Source organism: Siniperca chuatsi, linkage group LG18 (genome assembly GCF_020085105.1).
Source record: "Siniperca chuatsi isolate FFG_IHB_CAS linkage group LG18, ASM2008510v1, whole genome shotgun sequence".
In the NCBI taxonomy this organism is placed as follows: Eukaryota; Metazoa; Chordata; class Actinopteri; order Centrarchiformes; family Sinipercidae; genus Siniperca; species Siniperca chuatsi.
The window spans coordinates 18,632,388-18,656,904 of record NC_058059.1 but is presented as its reverse complement, the minus strand read 5'-3'; the positions used below and the strand labels follow the sequence as shown (position 1 = coordinate 18,656,904).

At 38.4% G+C, this 24,517-nt stretch overlaps 1 protein-coding gene across 2 annotated transcripts in view; it reads right to left on the bottom strand.

Moving 5' to 3' along the window:
• The window catches only part of cntfr (ciliary neurotrophic factor receptor), a 237,648-nt gene that overhangs the window by 16,627 nt on the left and 196,504 nt on the right, over positions 1-24,517 (bottom strand). For both annotated transcript variants that reach the window (XM_044174038.1, XM_044174039.1), the window contains 3 exons: positions 23,873-23,990; positions 21,811-21,977; positions 15,053-15,216 (listed from right to left, as the gene is read on the bottom strand). In XM_044174038.1, the coding sequence (XP_044029973.1) occupies positions 15,053-15,216; positions 21,811-21,977; positions 23,873-23,990 (449 nt within the window). The remainder of the gene's footprint in view (positions 1-15,052; positions 15,217-21,810; positions 21,978-23,872; positions 23,991-24,517) is intronic.

Below are 24,517 nucleotides of genomic sequence, written 5' to 3'. Positions count from 1 at the left end.
GGGTTGCTAACTTTCACAAACAGTTGAAACAATTCAAAAAATATTTAGCGCTCTGCCAGTGCTACATTCTCATGTGAGTGCTCGGATTAATACATGTATTCTTTGATTTTGAAACAGTAGCCTTATGTTGTTGTTACCTTTCTGAGGCTAGTGCATGGTTAAATCAATCAATTTTATTTTAGTGTCGCTGCCTCCTAAACACACAAACAGTTATGAGAGAGCAGAGCTAGATGATCCTCCCGTGACATTTAGATTCACTATATGGGAGCATTTCAGTTTCCCAGTTAGTTATATTGAAAACTGGCAACGATTAATGTCAAACTGTAAGTCGTTCAACTGCAGTCGGGTATGTCTGTGGAAACATTTCAAACATGTAATTTACGACGGCATCACTCGAATCGATTAGCAAAACGAGACAAAAATCGACTGGAACGCGAGTCCTTGTCCCCACAGCGTTCAGGCAGCCTCTCAGTGCAGATTCAGACCGTGCCAAAGCAATAACTAATGCTGTAGGAGTGTTTATCCCTGCAGATATGCGACCATACTCTGTCGTAGAGAATACAGAATACAGAATTCTATTCCATAACGTGCCTATTCGGAATGGGCCGATTTCTTGGCCTCTGTATTGCTGCTTCAACGCATTGAAAATTAATACTGTTGATTTGTGGTGTGAGTGAGTATACACCAGCAACATGAAAGAAACCAACATCAACCAACATATTATACACAGAGTTAAGTAAGTACTGTAATAGTGGATCTTTTCTCGTTTCAAGTATAGAGAGGGCTGCATTTAAAAATAAAATACATAACAGAGAGCTTTTGAAAAAATGTGCATCCGAAAATAAATTGGGCTCTCAGAGCATTTATTTTCTCTGCCTTCAGTTTGGATCATTTGAGTGGGTATATTTGCGCAAAAGATTTGTGCTTATGAGACATGCTCATTTTGAACTACCCTGGGAAGTACCCTAAAAGCTCATGCTTTGGTTTTATTATTAAGGAGTACAAAAAATCTGAAACTATTTTTTTGGTGAAAACAACTCATGCAGGGACTTTAGGGTTTAATGAACACTAACACTCAATATTTTCAGTAGTTTTTTCGTTATTTGACTATTACGCATGTCATTTAGCCATTTCCAGTTAGGCCCTATGCAATATCAAAAAGTGATAATTACATGAAGACAAAACAGTATACAATCACCAGTACTGAGTTTATTTTAGTGGGAGAAGACCGTGGGAATGAGAGGCCGTTACCAAAGTAACTACTTGGTTTGCCCTGAATAAACAAGCACAAGCTGCAGTTCAGGAATTATCAACAGGTCAGAGTCTTACGATGGAGCACTACTGACATTTTTATTATTTATTTGTTCTTATTGACAGTGTGCCACTATTTGAGTGCTGTAACTTTTACAGTGAGAATTATGGCCAATGTTGAATATTAAAATTTTTAAAAATAAAACAACAATCTTCTTTTCTACATATATTTGTTTCCCCTGTTCTACCGAAAATGTACCAAACCGTGAATCCAAAACCGATGTACATACCAAACCGTGAATTTTGTGTACCGTTACACCCCTATTCTTAAGCTAAATAAATAAAAGGAGATGTTAGTGTGTCTGTATACTGTGTTTATTTATTGCAGCAGCTAGACAGTTGATACAGAATTACTTTGACATTGTTGTTACTCTAGCAAACAGGTGCTAACTGGCTAAATGTGGTAGCAGCTTGAGTTTTCTTAAGGCGGGATGTGATTGGCAGAAACATGAGAGGGCGGTGACAACACCACTGTCATGAAAAGTGATATGAAATAAAAAGTGGCATGAAATAAAAGTGTTATTGGGAAAAATGTCATTATGAAATAAAAAATGAACTCCTAAAAAGTAACAAGAATAACATAAGTAAAGAATAACATTTCATAATAATGAGCTGAGTTTTAATAATTTCTTAAATTATTGTTTAATTTAATTTATTAATCTAATTATTTATTTCAGAATTATCATCAACGCGTGTCATGTTGTACACACATTCCTTAAAGCTGCCTCAACTACTTTTAGCTCATCATTTCCATAGGATGTCTTTTGATATATATAAGCTTTGGATTATACTGTATCTGTAGAGAGAGGTCAGTCATGACAGTAAGGACAAGAGAGCAAGAGTTCTCTGGGTCAGTGAACTTCATATGAAAAATAAATGTCGATATACTGTGGACTATATACTCTATCAACCCTGAAATGTAAACTTGACAATGTAAAGTGTCAGTTTAACCCTGCCTGGACTGGCAAGAATTTGGTATTCTCCAAACGCCTGCTATTTTTTATTACATTTACTTGCATTTGTTTAAAATTTGTCATTACCAAATTTTTTTATCACTAAAAAAAAGGTTTTAAATAGGCTGCTGAAAATGTCTGGCCCAACTGAATTTGTAATTGAATAGCCCTGCTGTAGAGGCTACTGTATATTGTATTTGATACAGTGAAAAATGTACAAGATGGACAGTACAGTTTGGTAACAATGTGTTATTTAAAAACATTCTGGTGCAGGGTGAAAGATACAACATTTAACAAGGAAAAAGAAGATTGGGAGTGAGGAAGATGAGGAAGAGAAGCTTAGAAATTCACTCACACACACACACACACACACAGCTTAGTTCTACAATACACATGCACACATTCCCCAAGAGCCTCTACACAAATCCAGACAATGCGAGGGGCAGAGAGAGGAGATGTGAACATTCCTCAGGGATTGCATAAGGAACTGTGAGAAAATGAAGTGACCCTTTACTTTTCACACATCCTCTTTTCCCTCCTCTCTTATCCTCTGTTTTCCTCTCTCTCTCTTTTGTCTCATGCCCCCTCATACCTCCTATAACCCTCTTTCCTGTGCCTTCTTTAATTGTTCCACCCCTCATCTGGCTTGCCACATATTCTATCTTGTACTTGTGTTTACTGTTGCAAAAACCTCAAATAACTTTCCCACTGGAATCAATAAAGTTTCATCTCATCTTATCTCCTACAAATATACATTTACAGTGATATGGAGATAAACAGAAAGGAATGAACTCCAACTGACTGATTACCCAGGTCATACTAGGATTCCAATAAGTCCAATAAAATTACATTAAATATATTAATTACAACTTGCACTTGCAGAACAGTAGGGAGAAAAGAGGAAAAAAACATATAAAGAAAGAGTAGACAGAGAGAAGCATGGGGGAAACTGAAGAGGCTGAGAAAAGAGGGAAAAAACAGACATGCAAAAAAAGAGACAGTCAGAGAAAGCAAAAGAGAGAAGGAAAAGCAGAGAGAGGGAGACATGGAGAGAATTGGCGTCGGTGGTCAGATCTAATCCAGTGAGCATGTCTGTTGTCCTGGAAAGGAAACCCAATTATATGGCACTTCCACTGGCGCGATGGCGCTCTGTGTGTGTATGTGTGTGTGTACATGTGCACTGAGAAGGTTGTGCTCATTAGGGTGACTGACAGCTCCCATTTTTCCGCTGCACACTCCTCCCATTTGAGAACACACATGCACGCACAGAAACACCAAATCCAGAGGTAATTTCTCAAACAGTATTTCCCTCTGTGAAGCCCCAATCGCCATAGCAGCAATTACTGTAAAAGGAAGCTAAACCCCCCATCCAATAGAAAATCCCAAACTGGACCATGTACCCTTAAAAAGCATGTGGTAGTTTCAACAGCGCAGCGCTGGAGGTGTCTCCACATTAACTCTGGTTTATGCTGTCATGCCGTCATGTCAAAAATGTCAAACATGAACACATCATGAAAGATAAAATTTGAATCAGAATTCATCCCCTTCTTCCTTCTTCCCCTTCTGTAACAACTCTAAAAAAGCTCCTGTCATAACATGTTTCTTCTCTGGTTATATTATATGATCTTTCTGGAGATGGCTAAATGAACTAATTTTACCTTATTTTAATCAAAAATTACTTGAATATACTGTAACATATTTCACATTATCTGATCTCCCTTTCATTCAGCCACTCCTATCTACAGTGGTGTGAAAAAGTGTTTGCCCCCTTCCTGATTTCTTATTTTTTTGCATGTTTGTCACACTTAAATGTTTCAGATCATAAAACAAATTTAAATATTAGCCAAAGATAACACAAGTAAACGCAAAATGCAGTTTTTAAATGAAGGTTGTTATTATTAAGGGAAAACAAAATCCAAACCTACATGGCCCTGTGTGAAATAGTGATTGCCCCCTAAACCTAATAACTGGTTGGGCCACCCTTAGCAGCAACAACTGCAATCAAGCGTTTGTGATAACTTGCAATGAGTCTTTTACAGCGCTGTGGAGGAATTTTGGCCCACTCATCTTTGCAGAATTGTTGTAATTCAGCCTCAGATTTTCGAGCATGAACTGCCTTTTTAAGGTCATGCCACAGCATCTCAATAGGATTCAGGTCAGGACTTTGACTAGGCCACTCCAAAGTCTTCATTTTGATCTTCTTCAGCCATTCAGAGGTGGACTTGCTGGTATGTCTTGGATCATTGTCCTGCTGCAGAACCAAAGTTCGCTTCAGCTTGAGGTCATGAACAGATGGCCCGACATTCTCCTTCAGGAGTTTTTGGTAGACAGCAGAGTTCATGGTTCCATTTATCACAGCAAGTCTTCCAGGTCCTGAAGCAGCAGCCCCAGACTATCACACTACCACCAACATGTTTTACTGTTGGTATGATGTTCTTTTTCTCAAATGCGGTGTTACTTTTACGCCAGATGTAATGGGACACACACCTTCCAAAAAGTTCAACTTTTGTCTCGTCAGTCCACAGAGTATTTTCCCTAAAAGTCTTGAGGATCATCAAAATGTTTTCTGGCAAAAATGAGACGAGCTTTAATGTTCTTTTTGCTCAGCAGTGGTTTTCATCTTGGAACTCATCTTGGTCTTTTTCTTATGGTGGGGTCATGAACACTGACTGAGGCAAGTGAGGCCTGCAGTTCTTGTTCATGTTGTTGTGGGGTCTTTTGTGACCTCCTGGATGAGTCGTTGCTGCGCTCTTGGGGTAATTTTGGTCGGCCAGCCACTCCTGGGAAGGTTCACAACTGTTAATAGCTCTCACTGTGGTTCGCTGTAGTCCCAAAGCTTTAGAAATGGCTTTATAACCTTTTCCAGACTGATAGATCTCAGTTACTTTCTTTCTCATTTGTTCCTGAATTTCTTTGTATCTCGGCATGATGTCTAGCTTTTGAAGATCTTTTGGTCTACTTCACTTTGTCAGGCAGGTCCTATTTAGGTGATTTCTTGGTTGAAAACAGGTGTGGCAGTAATCAGGCCTGAGTGTGGCTAAAGAAATTGAACTCAGGTGTGATAAACCACAGTTAAGATATGTTTTAACAGGTGGGGCAATCACTTTTTCACACAGGGCCATGTAGGTTTGGATTTTGTTTTCCCTTAATAATATCAACAACCTTCATTTAAAAACTGCATTTTGTGTTTACTTGTGTTATCTTTGACTAATATTTAAATTTGTTTGATGATCTGAAACATTTAAGATCGATCGATTGATCGATCTTAAATGTTAACACAAGTAAACAAAAAATGCAGTTTTTAAATGAAGATTTTTAAATCTCTCTCTCTCTCTCTCTCTCTCTCTCTCTCGATATATAGATATGTATCTACATATATATTTATATATAGATCTACATATATATTTATATATAGATCTACATATATATTTATATATATATATATATATATATATATATATAAAGAGAGAGAGAGATAAAGTGATATATACTGCACATATATAGATATAGATATATATAGATATAGATCTATATATCTATATCAAGATATCTATAGATATATTAAAAATATATAAAAAACTGTTCATTGGGTAAACTAAAAACAAATTTTAATACAAAAACTCTGCAAATTTTCTTGGCGACCTGTCCAGCCTGTACACTGCTTCTCGCCCAATGTGAGTTGGGATAGGTTTCAATCCCCCGTGACCATGCACAGGATAAGTGGGTACAGATAATGTATGTATGGATGGATGAATTTACTTTTCTTTCACTGCCTTGCTGAGGGACACTTCAACATGCAGTTAGGAGGAACCGCAGATCAAACCCTCAACTTTGCAAATACTGGACGACATGCTCTACCCTCTACCACGACTTTACCTGAGATACTGTCACCCTGTCAATGCATCATTTTATGATAATTTAGCTCTGGCAATGACATTTAAAAGAAATTTGGTGTTTACTTGGCTGGCTGTATACAATTATTATACATTTGTCTTTAATTTGATGTGCAGATTGTCTTTTGATCAATTGATTAAACTTGGACTGGGAGTTATTTAGATCTGTGATTTTGCCAACTTTTAATATTGGACAGATGTCTGACATCCAGGACTTCTAAGTGGCTGTTACATCATGTGCTGTTTTGTCAGATAATCAAACCCATAAGACAAATAACAAATAGCATTAATTGTTATAGATGCTGCAGTGTAATAGGTTGTCAGTTCTGACAAAGCTGGAGAAAAAAAATATAAATCAAATGAAAGGAGCTGAAATCCAATGAAAACAGCTAGCTATAATAGTGCTGCCCAGCAAGCTCACAATGGTCATTGTTGTTTTATTTCTCTATGATTTGCTTGTATGGTATTGTATTTTGTGAAGCACCGTGTCACTCTGGTTTTAAAGAATAAAGTTTATTATTATATTATCATCATCATTATTATTATTATTTATGCTTAACACTCTCTAAGGCTGCCTCCTTATTTGAATCATTTGTCAGAAAGCTTCAAATCAAATCACCAGTCTCTCATTAAAATCACCAGATGGACATTTTTTTAAATGCCACCCCCCACCCCTGTTGCTGCCCACAGAACGATACATGATGAAGCTGACAGAACATGATGAGTGGTGAAACTGCTGTACGCCAGCTGAACCACAGTTCTCCAAAGAGAGCGGCAGCTGGCACTGCTCATCAAAAGTTGTCTACAAATTTTTGAAAAATGCCTTAACAAAGTGGAACATTTGATTGCTATTAGAGCATTTTAACGACAACCAATACTGACAATTGACTATTTACAAGTAAAAGCAACTTGTAGATGATTGAAACTTGCTTAAATTAGTAATTCAACACAATGAACACATGCTACATGGTTAGGCTTGAAAATCACTTCCTTGCTGTGTTCACGTTTTTCTGGGGAAAATCAGCCGTTTGTCAGATCCTAACAAGCTTTGGTGATTTCCATGTTTCATTTGGTGACTGCAAAGTTCATTCTAATCAGGTCCATACAGTGTATGTGTGTGTCCTGACATCTCAGGGCAGATAAGTGTGTGTGTGTGTGACAGCCCAAGGATTGACATGGTGATATAGAAATCAATAGAGGCAGAGGAGAGGGCAGTGGCCCCATTCATCTTCATTCATCCCTACACAGTAAAACCTCTAAAGCACCACTAATAGAAAACAACAAACAATCCCAACTGCAATCTGGGAAACACACACAAGATAGGAGAACCCTTTCTTTGATGGGTGATATATATGAGACCTGTTTATACAATAGTGTTCAACAGAAAGAGCAACTCCCTCTATATTGGTCTTGCTTTCTGTCTCTGCCTTTCTTTTTTCTTCTTCTTCGTCCTTGCCCCCTTCTCATATTTTTTTTAACTTATGGCAAATAGAATGAGAACAAAAATCTGATTTATAGAAAAGGAAGTACTGTATATTTTTATGCTTATTAGATTCTGTCAAAAACTAACAAAAATCCAACAGACTGCACAGTTTAAGCCCATAACAGATCTACAGTCTGTAACTCTGTGTGTGTATGTTTGTGTAAATGTAAAGAATACAATTCGACTTTAATGTATTTTGACAGCAGAGCTAAATGATGATGACTTTCATATGTGACAGGATTGAATCTGTCCTGTGTGTGTGTGTATTTGAAAGATGGGGGTTGATAAATTATCTGTCTGAGGAAGTGTTCTTTAGATGGGATGTTTTCCCCAAACAAGGTCTAAACATTTATCATGTGCAGCCATAGATACAAATGGATGGCTTGAGGGATGGATGGTTAGATAGCTGGCTTAATGCATGGACGGAAGGATGGATGGGTGGAAGTATGGGTGATGGTAAAACCGCGGATTGCTGAGAGAGGGAAAAGTGGTAGCTAGTGGCAGAGCGGCATGGGAAGGTGAAAAGGAAACAAGGAGGTAGCACTGGTAGGGAGATAAAGTGAGAGGGGGAATAAAAAACATGAAAAGGACCGATGTGGATCACAGGCACTGTTTAGCTTTCATGATGTTCAATGTCAGATTGTGTTGAATAACCTCTTGTTCAGTTTCAATCTCTGCTTTTCCTTTGCATGATAATAATGTTACTCACAAATACACACACAACCATGAAAACTTTACAAAATTAGACAACAAGGAGCATGCACAGAAAATTACACAGGCACACACATGTGAATCTATTTACCATTACACACACACACACACACAGCTCCTAGCTCACTATTGATTCATCTAAGTTCGCAAAATGAGAGTGACTTTTGACAAAGACCATTAAGACATGGATGGACAGAGAAAGACAGTGTGTTGGTGGTAGAAGAGAAGAGTGATAGTAAAGTGAGGCAACACTGACGAAGAAAAGAAGACACAAGGAGAGAGGAGAATGGGGGAGGGATACAAAAAAGAGGGAAGGGAAATGATAGAGGGAGAAAAGGCGACAAAGAACATGAGGTGGGGGGAGAATGAGGGCGATGGATGGGAGAGGAAGGATGCAGCATGTCAGACAGGAGAAAAAATGTGGGATAAATAAATGAATGAAAGACGCAAAGCCATGTTGGCCAAGCGGACACTGATTAAAGGAAGAAGATGTTTAAGTCCACCTCCCTTCCCTGGTCCGGCTTTTTTGAGGCTCTTACATCATTAACATTTCAACATTTGTACTTTTCTGACCCCTATCGTGTATGTATATACAGTATGTGTGGGTGTGACAGTGCATGGACAGCCTGTAGGAGCACAATCATATGCAGATATAAAGTGTGTGTCTGTGCATGCACTGCAAAAAAAACATAATCTTCTCAAGTAATTTTTAGCCTTAAACGTCTTGTTCTCTTAAAATCTTCCAGCGTAGTGAGATTATTTCAGTTTATTTCCAGTACAAGTCAAGTTCAAAAACAAGAAAGAATAAGGTTGAACGCTGCACTACAATTTAGAAAAATGACACTTCTTGAAACAAGATCATAGGCCTCGAAAACAGGTTGAAATGATCTCCCTGCACAGGCAGACTGTTTCCCTGTTAAGAGTTTTCAGCTGACTTTTAGGACTTGATGAGATGGAGATTTGTTGTAGTGTGCTATTTATGCATGTGTTGAATGTCTGTTAACATCACATGTAAACTCCTGCATATGCGTGGAAGAGCACTTGGATAGCATTTGCATGTATATTAATCTTTGTAATTAGAAGAACAAGAACGCGTATGCTTGTGAGCGGGTTTGTGTGCACGTGTATTCATCTATATGCGTACCAGCACTGACGAGCGTATATGCATCTGCATGTGCTCATTTCTGTCTGTCTGTCTGTCTGTCTGTCTATGGGTGTTTCTGTGCATAAGAGTGTGTACAATCATGTGTGTATTTTCAGTCGACTGGAGTTCAGCATCATTCCCAAAGGGCAATTACAGCGGAGCAGATGCAGTTTCATACCACGAAGAGAATATTGAGCAATCTGAAATTGTTCTTATCACAGTTACTGGACCGTTGCTTTAATTGCAGTGAGGTTGAGTTCACGTCTCAGTGAAGGGAGCATGAGGGTGGGATGGAAACAACACAAGGCCATGGGAAACAGAACAATTCACTGAACATTTACAGGCATACAGATGTATTTTCATGTGGCGATTCTATTGCGTCTTTATGACACAAACCAAATATGAAATGCAAAGTAAAGTGTCATGCAGAAGAAACAACAGCCTCCTTACTGAACTACAGGAGACAGGCCCACCATGACTCTTTTAAGATGCAGCCTACAGGAAAGGCATCTTCGTCTTTATCGACTGGATGATGAGGGTAGTCAAGGACCAAATCTTTTTGATCACTGACTTAAGAGCAAAACAGGGGTGCTGGTCTGCAGTGTTGCATCATTTGATTTGCTACAATTCAAGCCTACTAAAGGCAGAAGTAGTCAAGGTATGGTGGCCTCCGGGGGGCAAATGTGATGAAATGTCCACTTTTCTGGAGTATTGATGCATGTGGGAAATTAGGACTGTGGCGTATCATCAAGTGTCCAGCCTAAGGATACCATACCGGGCACCAATACAAGAAATAGGAACCAATTCAACAATCCACATCCTGAAGCAATTTACTGTTTTTAAAAGAACAGGTGCTGGTGTACCTTCTTTGCAAATACACAATGCCCATGTCTGTGTTAGTTAGTTGCTTTCTTTCTTTTATCTGATCAGATTTGGGGCTTTAGGGGCACAAGATTGCATTTCACATTTAGCAACATCATAAAATCTTATCTTTCAATTAAGTCTGGGTGATTTTTTGTCTATGCCTTGTAGTGTGTCAGTTTGCAAATCAGTCAGTGACTCAATATGAGGCTCATTCTGTCTGTTTTACTATCTGTGGTCATGTCAGTTACTTACAGGTAAAAATCTATGATGGGCTACTCTAATGGTCGTATTTTGGTCTAAAGTCCCTCTCTCTCTCTTTCTTCCACTATTTCATGGCTTAACATATTCCAGAAGTTTTTGTCATTCCTCTCTCTTTTCTTTCCTTGAACCATTCATCTATCTTCCTTTAACTTGAAACGCCTTGTAACCGATAGCTTATAAAACTTCACTTTCAAGGTATCCTCTAGTGCTCTCTTTTCTTCCATTTATCTGTCTATTTTTAGGCTGACGTTGCTCCATACATTTAATCATGCTACTCTCCATATGACAGTTTCTCTTTTTCTCTCCATACCTCTCTTATCCAGCATCCATTCTTCTTTTATTTTTTACAATCAAATAATGTAGTCTCAGGCTTATACGCTTTATTTAGCATTACATATTTTTCAAATGCAATAAGCACTTAGTTTCCTTTCCTCGTTCCCATTCTTCATCACCCACCGGGGATATGTAGTCAACATTTCATTCATCTTTGTCACTCCATAACTTAAGTCCAAATGGTCTTATGTATCTATGAATGTGCTTGAAAGTGCTGAATGCTTCTTTCTCTTTACTGTATCTACCACAGTCTGCTATCCATTAATGTTTTTTCTCCTTCTCTGATGCACTCCATTCATCTCTACTTCAAACCTTTTCCTCTTTCTATCTGAATCTCCATCTCCATCACAGTATCTGGGCCAGTCATTCTTTCATTCCTCAGGAGGATGGATGGTTTCCTCTAAAGATCAGTCTGATTCTGACTCAAAACACATTGCAAAATGTTCCATGTGAAAGTCATTCTCACCAGGTTCTGCTGTCTAACCACATTAAAAAGGTAAATTCTCGAACAATACTAACCACTTCAATTAGTATTCAACCTCTGAGGCTATAATTAATGAAGTATATATGGGGCCAATAAATAGTGTATCTTATTTTGGCAACCTCATTAAACTCCACTTAATGATTTGTGTCACGGCTTGATAGTTTTAAATCCAAATGTTTTCTACAACAGTGTGATACTATAATCAATCATTAAACATGAGATTTACAGTATATTCAGCCATGATCAGCTCTAATGGCAGTAGCCAGTGACAAGCTGCCATAACCAACAGAAATGTTTCTATATACATCTCATAACATGACAACACCATGATATGCCCATCAGAAAACTGTACCATGCTGGGTTTCTTCACAGGTATTCAAGAAGGGCAGACTGGTTAAAATGTTTATAATACAAGGACATTTAAATGGAAGATAATCAGACTAAATTGCCATTTCGTTTTCGCTTCAACAGTCTGACATTGTGTTCATGTTAGGCAATTTCAGTTTGGGAGAGGGGTTATTTTGCCCTAACCAGTGAGTAGAGACTGATGTATCTGTGCCATTGATGCAATTTTAGTCGACACAGAAGCTGCAGGAGCAGTTGCTTTAACAGTTAACATTAGTCAGGTTAATCAAAGAAATATGCCAAGTTAAAGGCCCTACACACCTACACAGGTGTTGTCGGTTATTTTGACTGATTAGATCTATGCTCAGGTTGAAGGTGAGTGAGAGAGCTATGCTGGGATGTACCTCAGGTTACTGGATTTCTTGAGGATGTCAATCAAACAGTCTGTACATGCCCACACAGTAAACCAACTGATCTCATCCACACTTGTTGCTTTTTTTGTTTCATTTGGCACAGAGAGGTGGCGTCCCCATTCTTAAGAACCAAATTCACTTCAAAACAAGTGCGGACACACATGACGTGCTGTTTATACTGCACCGGGTGTCTGCATAGAACTGGTAGGGAGATAAAGTGAGAGGGGGAGAGAAAAACATGAAAAGGGCCGATGTGGATCACAGGCACTGTTTAGCTTTCATGATGTTCAATGTCAGATTGTGTTGAATAACCTCTTGTTCAGTTTCAATCTCTGCTTTTCCTTTGCATGATAATAATGTTACTCACAAATACACACACAACCATGAAAATTTTACAAAATTAGACAACAAGGAGCATGCACAGATAATTACACAGGCACACACATGCACAATCACATACATAAAGTATATCTATGTGAATCTATTTACCATTACACACACACACACAGCTCTTAGCTCACTATTGATTCATCTAAGCTCGCAGAATGAGAGTGACTTTTGGCAAAGATGTCAGCGTGTACAGAATGCGTGGTAATGAATTTTGGACCCTGGCGTACACGGGCAGATAACAAAATGTACGTTGCCAACCCCTCGTGGCTAGGAAGATCTGGAATATATAATTTGCAGTTTAATCCCACCTTCAAAGATCTGATCGGCAAAACAGCTGTCAATGAGCACAACACCAGCCCGGGGGAGAAATGCAACCATAAAGTGTTCACAAGAAAATCCCCCTTCTGAAAACAATACTCACTGCTACAAAAATTTTAACCTTGACCATGGAGACATTCATCAAAGAACACTGCAAAAACGGAAAACCCTGCAGTTTTCAGCTGTCATCAACTGTATTTATGTAATTTTCTAATTATGTGCTCTTACCCAATCCAAATATTGACTTAAGTTTTCCCACCTTTCACATTATGCACCAGTTCACATATTGATTGATTAGTGGTGAGGGTGAGAAGGGAAACAGAGTGTGTGTCAGGTTTAATCATCAATTTATACCACAAAAGATCTGAGGCGTTATTATAACTTCCTTCATTTTAACTGCTGTGTGTTTGTGTGTGTGTGTGAGTGTGAGAGAGCGAAAGAGAGACATAGTGAGAAAGAATTGAATGTGCATGTGTGTTGACAATAACCGTATGTCTTTACATATGTGATTGTGTGACTGAAGGTTTGTGCATAGATGTAACACATGTATAGCATGTGGTAACTGTATAAACTGTATAAACATGTACTGTATATACAGTGTATATACATGTTTGTTAGCAATGTTTGAATAACTAAATTTAATTCTATTATGTACTTTTGTTCTATTTTTTTAATCAGTCCATTACTCATTTAATCTGAAACTGAGCAGGAACCTGCTAATCTTTGTACTTGATAAATCACTTGAAACATTGCAATTGCTGTAATAAATTTTCTGTTGATCAGTTACGAACAATAAGCCCCCAGTTCATCGCTGCAAAGGGCAGTCTAATTAGGAAATTAAAATCAAGGATGTCTTGTGGGTTTACTCATCTCAGGAGCATTTACATTTTTAGTTGAGCTGTGATTAGCTATGATTGGCTATCCTGATATTTTACTATACATTATATATACATATATGTTATACTGAGCAAATGACACAAAAAATACCACCAAGTAAACTTCTCCACAATGGTTTAAAGAATTAACAGGGATGGAAAGAGAGACGGAAAAAGAAAATGTGCATTAGTCTATAATTCATACGTGTGTGTGTTTCCATGTGAGGGTCCGTAACCCAAGTTCTTGGAACAACACCTTTGCAGACTATTGACGTGCATGATAATAACGGTGAAACGTTAGACCTTGGTAGATGGAGCTTTCATCCCAGGAACCCTATAGTGGACACATATGCTTTTACTATATGAAGCCCTAAGGGAACTGAACCCACAAGAAATAGTCAGATACAGTAACATTCACCAAAGACGCTGAGCGATTATGTCTGTCGGACCAGAGATCTAACTCAAACGGCTGGAGGCTGGACCGTTTCACATATAACTGCTAACTGTTCTCAGAGGCATCTCTCTGGACAAAGAATTTTTTCTTTATCTTAAAAAATATCCCTATATTTAATTTAATTGGGTAATACTACTGATCATGCAGAAGAATCAAAGTAGGGTTAATTTCTATAGTTGCCTGAAAAAATGTACAATAAGCTAAGTCAAGTTTAGCTAAGTTTGCGTGGTAAAAAAAAAGATGATCATCGTTAAAAGACAATCTATCCTGCTTCTGGAAAATTTGCCATTTCCTTTTGAGAAATATTTTTGCAATGAGGTGAAACTCAATCTGCAATATGGAGGAAGGCCAGTCTCTTTCTTCAGAACGCAGTTTCCAGAAAATAAATAAGACGTGCTCACCAGAGGTTTTCAAATACCAAATAATGAATCATACTCTAACAGGTGTTTTTCAGTGTTATTTACAGTTTTTAGTAATGGAGATGTATCTGGACAAATACTCCTGACCATTTATAACTCCCTTTATTCTTGGCTTATGGCATAGTCACTACATGCGTTCAGTTGTCACTGGAGTTCGTGAAACTCAGGCGTATGATTTTGTTGGCTCCACTGGATAAATCCTTTCCATCTTTACTGCACGTAAATCATATAGATAATAATAATAACAATAATAGTAAGTGAGACATGAAATACTAACAGAGCTTAAATGCCAAACTGTAGGGTTGTGTGAACTCTCTGTTTCTCTCTCTCTCTCTCACACACACACACACACACACACACACACACACACACACACACACACACACAGCAGCGTTACTCACATGTTGCCACTGCTCTCGGATGAGTGGCCGGTATCGAAGGAAGTATTTCAGAGGGAAGTTGTCGATGTCAGGCCAGGTGGCAGGGCTGTGCCAGGATACCTCCAGCCTTCGAGCGTTGAAACGGATCGGAGTCGCCGTCACGCGCTCCGGGGGGTCTGGTTTGACTGTGGGGTGGATAAGGACAATTAGTTAAAGGGGCACCCCACCGATTTAACACATAAAGGTAAGTTTGCTCGTCATGGGGTGTACTACTCAGCCTGTGGATTAACCCTGATGAAGTTGAGGTGTATTCAAATTACAGTGGAAAAACAAGGGTCTTCAGAGACTCAAACAATGTTTTTGTAAAAAAAACAAAACCTGGTGGCTGCATCTGCATGCTGATATTTTGTCCATCTTTCAGTTAAAACAGTGATCAACAGCGATTGACTGCTCCCACAAAAGGTCAGCACAGCTATGGTCAAAGTTGAACTTTTGTCAACCCCCGCTCCGCTCAGTGCACCACGGACATCCATGCAGAGCTGTCACAACACACCACATACACAATAATGGAGGAGGACTGCCCAAAAGCTGTTTTCCGCCACAGTGAGAATAGGCCCTCCCTTTAGGCTTGAGAATTCAAATATTTCACAGAAAACCTGCATTTTTAACATGAGAGAAGACAAGGTCAAATGAAAGAACAGAAAGGGAAGGTCTAATGAAAGATGCTATTGAGTTGCATGATCCAGAGTTTTTGAAACTTGACTTATACTAGGGACTAAAAGTCAGGATATCCCAGCCTCTAATGCACTGATTTTGACCCTTTAAGGTAAAAAAAAAAAGCCATATATAAGAAGGGGCCTCTCTACTTCCAACTCTGAGAAGAAGTCTCCTTCTTCTACAGACTAAGGACTACTATTATTATTATTGTTATTATTATTATTCTTGTAGTATTTTCTTAAGGTCACCATGCACTCTAATGGAAAATAAATAGTCAGAGGTGGGATGAGGGTGACATTTGTTAATTTATCAGTGAAAGAAGGCAGTGAGGACAAAGACAGAAGCTGAGAAAGTTTGATGGAACTGTGGCGATGCATGAGATGAAAAGCCATCAGTCCCTGATGAAAAGCCATGTAAATGTTGTGTCTCTGAATACAAGTCCACTGAGAAAGACCCACAGACAGAGAGATTGAGAGAATTCAATTCAAAGCTTTTCAGAAGATATTGAATGACCCAGTCTTTGTTAGATCACGCCCACTAGGGAACACACTGGCCTGCCACTTTTGCTACATGAAACCCTTTCTCAACCAGATACACACATGACATTACAATAGGAAATGGATAGCAGCAATTACAACCCTATGTATGTAACATACACACAGATATAGTACCTGAGGATGAAAGCAATTTGGGTAAAAAACACAACAACACAGATTTAAAAAGGCATGTAAACAGACAGCACACAGGAAAATACAGACAAAGACAGAAACAAACCGACAGGCATCTTTCTCATAGAATGATTAAAAATATGAAAGATGGATGGAGACGGTATGAGCAGACAGACAAGCTTTCTCTCTTGAGAAAGACATGTTAATCTCATTGTGACCTTTGAGTAAATGTGCAAAAAGATGATATAGGGAAGGGAAGAAAGAAAAGTGAATAAAGAGTGAGTGAAACCAAAGTGAAGTCAGTGGAGACCAGAGAGCAGAAACTCTCCTCTCTGTCCACATTTGCTTTGTCCAACAGTACATAACAGAAGGAAACATGTGCAAGCACAGAACAAAAAGAGAGAAATCTGTATGGGTGGGGTGTCCCAAAGGCTTTTGAAGTATTCATCTGACTTGAAACATAGAGTATTAGCTTTGTGCTGCATGAGTAATGAACACATCCTTCTTTTGATGATCTCTATTAATACTAGAGCTGAAAGACAGAAAGGATTTTCTTTTAAATGAAAACTTTGAAGTCCATTGAGACAATAAGAGTATGGGACTTAACTGACCAAGACAGATTTCAAGAACATAATTTGAAAAATGCTGACATGCACAACTGATGAGGAACAGATAAAGGGCTCTGAGACTTTCACAGTTTCCATGAAACTTGAAGTAATGTTGCAGGTAGATAGACATGTGCTGTCTTTGTCATGACAGAATTTTGTTCTGCAAATGCCAACTATCGACGAATAAATTCTAGAAAAAAAAATAGGGTAATGTAATGAGGGGATGTTAACACAAGAACACCATGTCACATATACTATATGGCCAGAATACGTATATAGTAGACAGATCAATAACTCTTAATGTGGGGTGCAAATGTTAAAAGATGTAGCAACATAGGATTTCTACAAGAAAAAAAATAGATGTGTGATCATAGTGGTCTAATTTTATGACATCCCATTGTTGTGCCTATCCATGCTTGGCCTGAAAACGTCTGTCATGCCTCCCTTGGCTCTGTTCATTCAAATTTGCGTCCACATTACTGTTCCTCTTTCTTCCTTTCAGTCTCATGTTGCAACAGTCACGGCAGCCCATTCATTCTCTTTGCTGGTGATACAACGGAACAGGTATACTGTAACATAAAAGTAATCCTTCAAACAGCTACTTACGAAACCATTATTTTGTCTGCACTGTCTGCTGAAAATGGGGCGAGAGAGTGGGAGGGAGAGTGGCTAATCTTTCTTACTAAAAAGAAAAAAGGGTTGCTTAAAGCTTGTCCTGGTGGCTAAGACTATGCAGCAACCAAGTAGTAAAATATAAGAGAGCTGCAAAAGCTAAATCTGTATGTAGAACCCAATGTACCAATGTATGCATTTAAACATCCGATTGTAGCATTTCTAAAACCATTATTATGCGTCATCTAGTCCTTTCACTTAATGCATCCAGGTGTGACTGCATGGTTTTAAAAAAAAGACATCTAAAACTCTGTAGCGCCTCTCTCCCCTGTCCTCACACTACACCATACCCCCTTTCAACTAAATGGGCTTTTCGAAAAGAAACAAAACAAAAAGAAAAGTTTAGTCTATTTATCGTTTTACAGTAGAACAGGCGCTGGATGACAGCATCTAACAGCGCACTTGAACAAATGGGAAAAATGGGGAGAAGTAGAGTGCTTTCGATCTGCAGTGAAATCTGACAAAAACAACTTAGAAAAAAGGCAAATAATTGAATGCTCTTTTAAAACAAGTGTTGCTGTACAGCACAACAGCTCCTCCACACACAATGCCTATATAATTTTAAGAGTCAAAGTCTTCAAGCGTACACATCAAACACTGAATCTGATATTAGAGGAGTAATAACAGCTGGTAAGCAGTGGTCAAAGACAAACTGAGGCACCAGATTAAAGCCTTATTGTTGGAAGCAGACTGTATTTTAATAATCAAGGAGGTAACTGCAACTAAACTCTGAGTGAAGTGTGTAAAAAGTGCCATTCTATGTGCACACACATTTTGTGGGTGTAGTAGTAGCAGTACTAGTATGTCCTAAATTCAACAGGCAAAGAAAATAAATATGAATTTTAAAAAGCAAATCAGAAACTGTCAGGTTTGCTCTCTTTCAAAAGAAATGATAGATTACAGTTATACTACAACTCAGACTACAGGGAGTTATACCCACAATGACAACAATTGTCAACCCTTCATCTCCTGACTCGATAAACTAACTATGATGGGGATACAACAATCTGATCTCCAACTTGTGGTGTTTATTAATTTGAAGCAGATCGGCATCATTTGGGACTTTGCCTGTGCCTCGGGGATTTTTAGCTGAAAACTGCAATGGTACAAGAAATCTGCTGCTGTCCTAGAGACAGTTGTACTTGTTAAGTTTTGTGCATGGTTGTAATTAGTGCATCTGATGGTAAATATGCCTCTAAACCTCTGCCGGCTCTAGTAATCTTTGACCTCCCTTGTGTAGACAGCGAAGCCTGCTGGAATTAGCAAAATATCACAACAAACTTTTTTTTTTTTGCTAAATAAATAGCACCAGGGTGTTAATATTAATTATTAAAGTATTCTGAACTGGCTGTCATTAATCTCTCATCTTTTATTTACTGAAATCTACTTTTACTGGCTACTCCTGGGACCTGGGACACTTCTGTTTTCCCCCCAAACTTCCACCGCAAAGTAACCGCAAATTAAACCTGAATATGATCGCTCCACTTTTTAAATATTAATTAAAAGAATGACATAAGTGACAGATGATTTAATGGTGCTGATGAAAAGCTACTGCAGCTACATCCACCCTTTGGAATTAGGTTACACTATATACATTTTAATCAAAGTGAATGAGTCATGTAGTACTGAATGGCAGCAGGTACTCAGGAGGGCTAATGTCAGAGTTGACAAAAAAAAAGAAAAGTAAAAAGTGTTAAGTAAAGATACTTTACCTGTAGAAGACTTTACACTTAGACAAGATCAGTTAATGTTTGATCATCTTGGCACTAGAAAGCTTTAAGTTATCATTTGATGAGTCTGGAGCTTCCTTCAGGGGTTGTCTTTGTAACTGTACCCACAGCATGTGAGGACACACACACACACACACTCTCATCTAATTTCATCCCAGCTTTGGTCGGATGAACAAGGACAGTTGAGAACCATCTTACTCCCACTCACAATTCAGAAGTGCACCAGGAAGCATGAAATTGTTTTATTTATTTACGATCTGCCTCGTTGTCCCTGATAATGAATGTGACTTACAACTTAGAATGGCGTGAGAAAGACTTTTAACAAAGCAGGAACAAGGAGGAGATGAGGGGAGGAGAGAGAGGAGGGCCAAACCATATGAAACAGTTAAAAAAGTAAAAAAGAAGATGAGGAACACAGAAAAGGAAAGGGCGAGGCCACATCCACACAAATTTTGATACATTTGAAAACATACCTTTTTAGATCTTTTTAAAGGTGCTTTTAGATACATTTGCCTCTGACTTTCTTTGTGATCAATGACAACGGCTGTATTGTGTTATCAGTTATGCTAAAACAAAAAGCAAGTGATCATATAGAGCACTGGAGGCAAAAGAAGCAAGTTTTAGCCTTTTAAGTACAGTAAGTCTACCGATACAACTTACCAGGAAGTGGTAATACACCATTGTACTGGTTGCTAGCTGCAATTTTACTAAAAGCTAAAGACAAAAAAGAAGAAATGGAAGTTTTTTTTAGGCTTAAAAGCAAACTTTGAGAAATCAATCTGAAAATAAAAGTGTGCACAGAAGACATATGTCACATATATGGCAAAGAAACCGAGAAGAGAGGGAGGAGGAAGAAAAATAGGAGAGGGGAGTGGAAAAAGTACAAAGTCACAAGAAGGGCATGCAGGAATGAAAGAGAAAGCAGAGGGAAATAAAGGAGCAGTGGGGTATTTTGCTATCACAAATAGTTGAAGGATATTTCCTGAGCCAAGGCGCTAATCCGGCTAGCATTAGCATTTTCATGAGTCCTGTGTCCAGGGCTTGGCAGAGCATGTCACTGCCTCATTTGGTTACTTATGAACACACACACACACACACACACACACACAGACTCTCTCTCTCTCTATTTCAATACCTCACCCTCTCAGCCGACACACTCCACACAATCGCTCACAGCCCCATTGGTGTCTGTGTGTGTTTATGCGTCATGCACACCCATATCGCGCTCTAAGCAATACAACAGAGCTGAGAACTGCTGGCAGCACTTCCCTTATCTATCAAAGTACTCCTCATTCCTTTTTAAAATGAATTTCTCCTCTTCACTGCTTTCCAGTCTGAATCGCTTATGAATTCTAAGAGTCTCGCTGTTATTATGTAGCCTTCTGCAGCCTAAATGGACAAAAACTTCAGCAATCCAAACTGCATTTTTTTTAAACTACTTACCACATGACCATTAAGGCTGTAATTTAAAAAAACAGTCATTGAAGGAACTTCTAAGGTTAATTTTCCCATTGAATATGACTAAAATGTGCTTATATGGCAGCTGGTGTTTGGGTTATCTGGCACTTTCAGTGAGAAACCAGACAATTGATTTGTGACTGCCATGCCCCTTTCAAGCCTCAATTAAATACTGTTTGCTGCAGCAAAAGTTCAGAGGTAGAATATTTATTATCTCGTGCCTTTGGTAATGACAAGGGTGCACAGTCAGTGGGTTTCTCGCTAATGGACTATGCTGTTGGTTAAAGAAAAAAAAAACTGTGCACTCTCCTTTCAGCTGAGTGACATTTATTTGGCCATTGAAAATTTCAGTTTTCTTTGTCTTTCTGGCACCAAGCATAACTGTGTGTGCAACAAATCTCCACAGGGAACCAGAAGTGAATGAAATCAGTCATCTGTGGTCAAACAAATGTATTAACATTGTTCAAGGGTTGGCATCCTCAAAAGAGATGCCTTGACAGTGTGCATTTTAGTCCTTTTTGTCCTTTGCCAAACATTTGTCAATCTGTGTGGGAAAAGGATCTTAGATTTGTCCATATATTTAGTTCATAAAAGCATTGTTTGTAAAAGTGTTAATATTCAGCAGGTTCAATGACTTAGGAGTAAACATTTCTTAGGTTTTCAAAATGTCAGCGTGTTCCCTTTGAACCCTTTGAGCTCAGCATCATTTAATTTTGAGCAAAACCTTATCAGAAAACAGAAGTGCTTACACATGCAGCCCCAACAGTGATAAGTCTGTAATTCATTTTGTATCAAATTTTTTGTTTCAAATCTAATACAACACCGGTCACCTTTCAACCGCTTAACAGCAGAATAAAGGTGTAGCAAAGGAAAATGGCACAGAAAACAACACAACATAATAAAACATGACATGGCATCTATCTTACCTATACTGGACTCTTCAAAAGAAATAGTGGTAGAGGCTTTCCCCAAGGCGTTCACTGCTGTCACGTTAACTTTGTAGGGGAAGCTGGAGAAGACCTCAGGAAAACGTACACGACAGCGATTCTTGTGGTCCGGATCTTTCTGCACCTCCAGTGAACGCTGGTTATGTCTGGAGAGGAGCGGAAAATTACAAAAGGCAGGAGGAGAGGTAAAGAGAAACAAGGACAGATGTGAGAAAGACAGAATGGTTTACTTAAAGTTTTATAAGCTTGTGTGTTTTCTGCTTGAAAGAAGCTCCATACACACTGGTGTGGAAATGTAGAAAAAGTAGAAAGCTGGTTAAGCTTTTTTCCCCTCTATATATCAAAGCTGGGACATAATTTGAATTCAATCACTGAAAACTGCTGACTATACGTCCTGCTTGGGTTTGGGACATAGCCAGACTTGAGTTTTACTGTCTTACTTTACTTTTTGTATATTTTTTGGTTTGGCTTCTAGGTGTAAAAGTTCCTTTACAACTTCATTTTATGTTTACTTGTAGGCTAACAGCACTTTTAAATCTTGCCCTTTATTTACTGCAGATAAAAGCCAGATGTCAGCAATTGCCAACAAAGCCTCGAAGGACAATTACAATCCTCTCCTCAGGAAGTCGTGGACGTTTTTTGGGGGAAAAACGGACAAAACAATAAATAAACGCTGTTCAGAAGAATGTGGAGCTGATGGCACTCGATGGTCCACCCGTCGAATGCTGCTCTGCTCTTTGCACAAAAAATGACTGGCCTAGACGCAAAAGACACTGACTCTTTCTGTTATTTTCTGTATTTTCCTCTTCATCATTGTCTCTCTGTTCCACAGCTTATTATTATTCAGACAGAATAATATTGGTGTTACAACATTAATGAAGGCAGTGCAAACCTGCAGGGGTGCGAGTTGTTGGGACTCTGTGAGAATATCAAAGAGAACATGACGGACATAGACTTGCTGGGTCTCCATCAACACATTTTGAGTAATTAAGATCTACTTAATGTTAAAACATGCCTGGATGCCCGAGGACAGGTAGATGGAGGTGTTTAACTATAAAGGGAAACCAAAGATCTTTATTCACGTGCCATTTTGCTTTTTCTGTTTAAAGTTTTGCCACTAAACTCTGTAAATGTGGTGTTTTTCTCTCTTTTCTGTGAGGTTTTAAAATTAATTACTCAGCAGACTGGGGTTAAAAATGTTTCATAATAGTCAAATATATCAAAAACAATGTGAAATCTGTTGTCTAACTTTTTCCCGTGGGTTTAGTTTTTCACTGTATTGAATAAGGAATGCCCAATATTTGGGGGTCAGGACCATGTTATATTGGATGCCCCATGCCTGGGAAAACTCAATTCACCAATTAAAATTGTGAACGTTATTTTCTATTCTCAGTGTTCCTTTACTTTGCATAGTTTTTCTTTCTCAGTGTCAAACGCCAAAAGTTTTACCTCTCCTGTGCCTATTCTTCCTTTTTGAATTGTTTGTCCTGTAAACCAGGGGTTTTCAAACTCTGACATTGTGCCCTGTATTTTTTTAACTTTACTTATATGTTTGCATTTTGGCAAATTAGCACCATTGAAAGTATGCAGAATTAGCAGTTCCTGTCTGCAATGTCCCCATGGATGTACAGAAAACTATCACTGGATTACTTTGACACTGAAGAAAACCTAAAAACGTGATTATACTCAGGCAAGTTCTGGAGTTATAAGAAGCATTTTTTTTTCAATGATTTCTAAGAGGAATTTTGGACATTTATCCATGGATGGACAGTAGATATAATGATATCTTAAAATGTGTGTTTCATGTCTGTGTGTTCAGGTTTGACTGAGCTCAAAAACCTTTGTGAGTACAAAGTCACCGTGACTGATTATAATTACAAAAATAAGACCTAACTTGTAATAAACTGGAATTATCCTTTACTATAAGTCACTAAAAGTAGGCTAGCTCTTTGCATGTCATACCAATATATAAAGATGACTTAAACCTTTAAATCCACAAGTTGCGCCCAGACACGTTTGTACACAAACCAAATGCACTTACTGTACGTCCACTTCAAAGGTAGTGGGGATGTACGTCGGGTGCAGCTGGTGCCAGCTGCAGTAGAAGCCTTTAGGGTAGGTGTTGGATCGACAGGTGACTGTGGGCTCCCGAGGGGTAACTACAGGGAGAATAAAAACAAGAGAGAGTATTAACTAATAAGTGCAGTACATTATTAAGAACTAGGCTGAGTTTGAGAAAGCAGCATGGAGAAAAACAGGGACATACCAGAATGCGAGAGATCAACATATCAGAGTAATATAGATTACATTAATCAAAGGCAAAGCAGCTGTGCCTAATTACACATTTCCTTATTGAATAATTCATTCAAACATTTCATTAAAAACGTCACTGCTACTCACTTTAAATTAAGTTGTGTCTGATTGTTTTATTAGATGCGCTTTTAATTTGTTTAGTTGTGATTGCCTGCGGGTTTTTTCTATCTTTTTTTTTTTTAATAACACAAATAAATCCAAATTAGATTCGGAAGGGGGATTAACGTTACATACGGCTTATATCGCTTACGTGCAGATCGAAACAACTTCTTTTAGATTTTACAGTATCACTTATATTTGCTATAGACCTCAAGTTCAGGCAAACCTAAATGTGGTGGCAAATCTGATATCCTGAGTCAATTTGTTTTGAGAG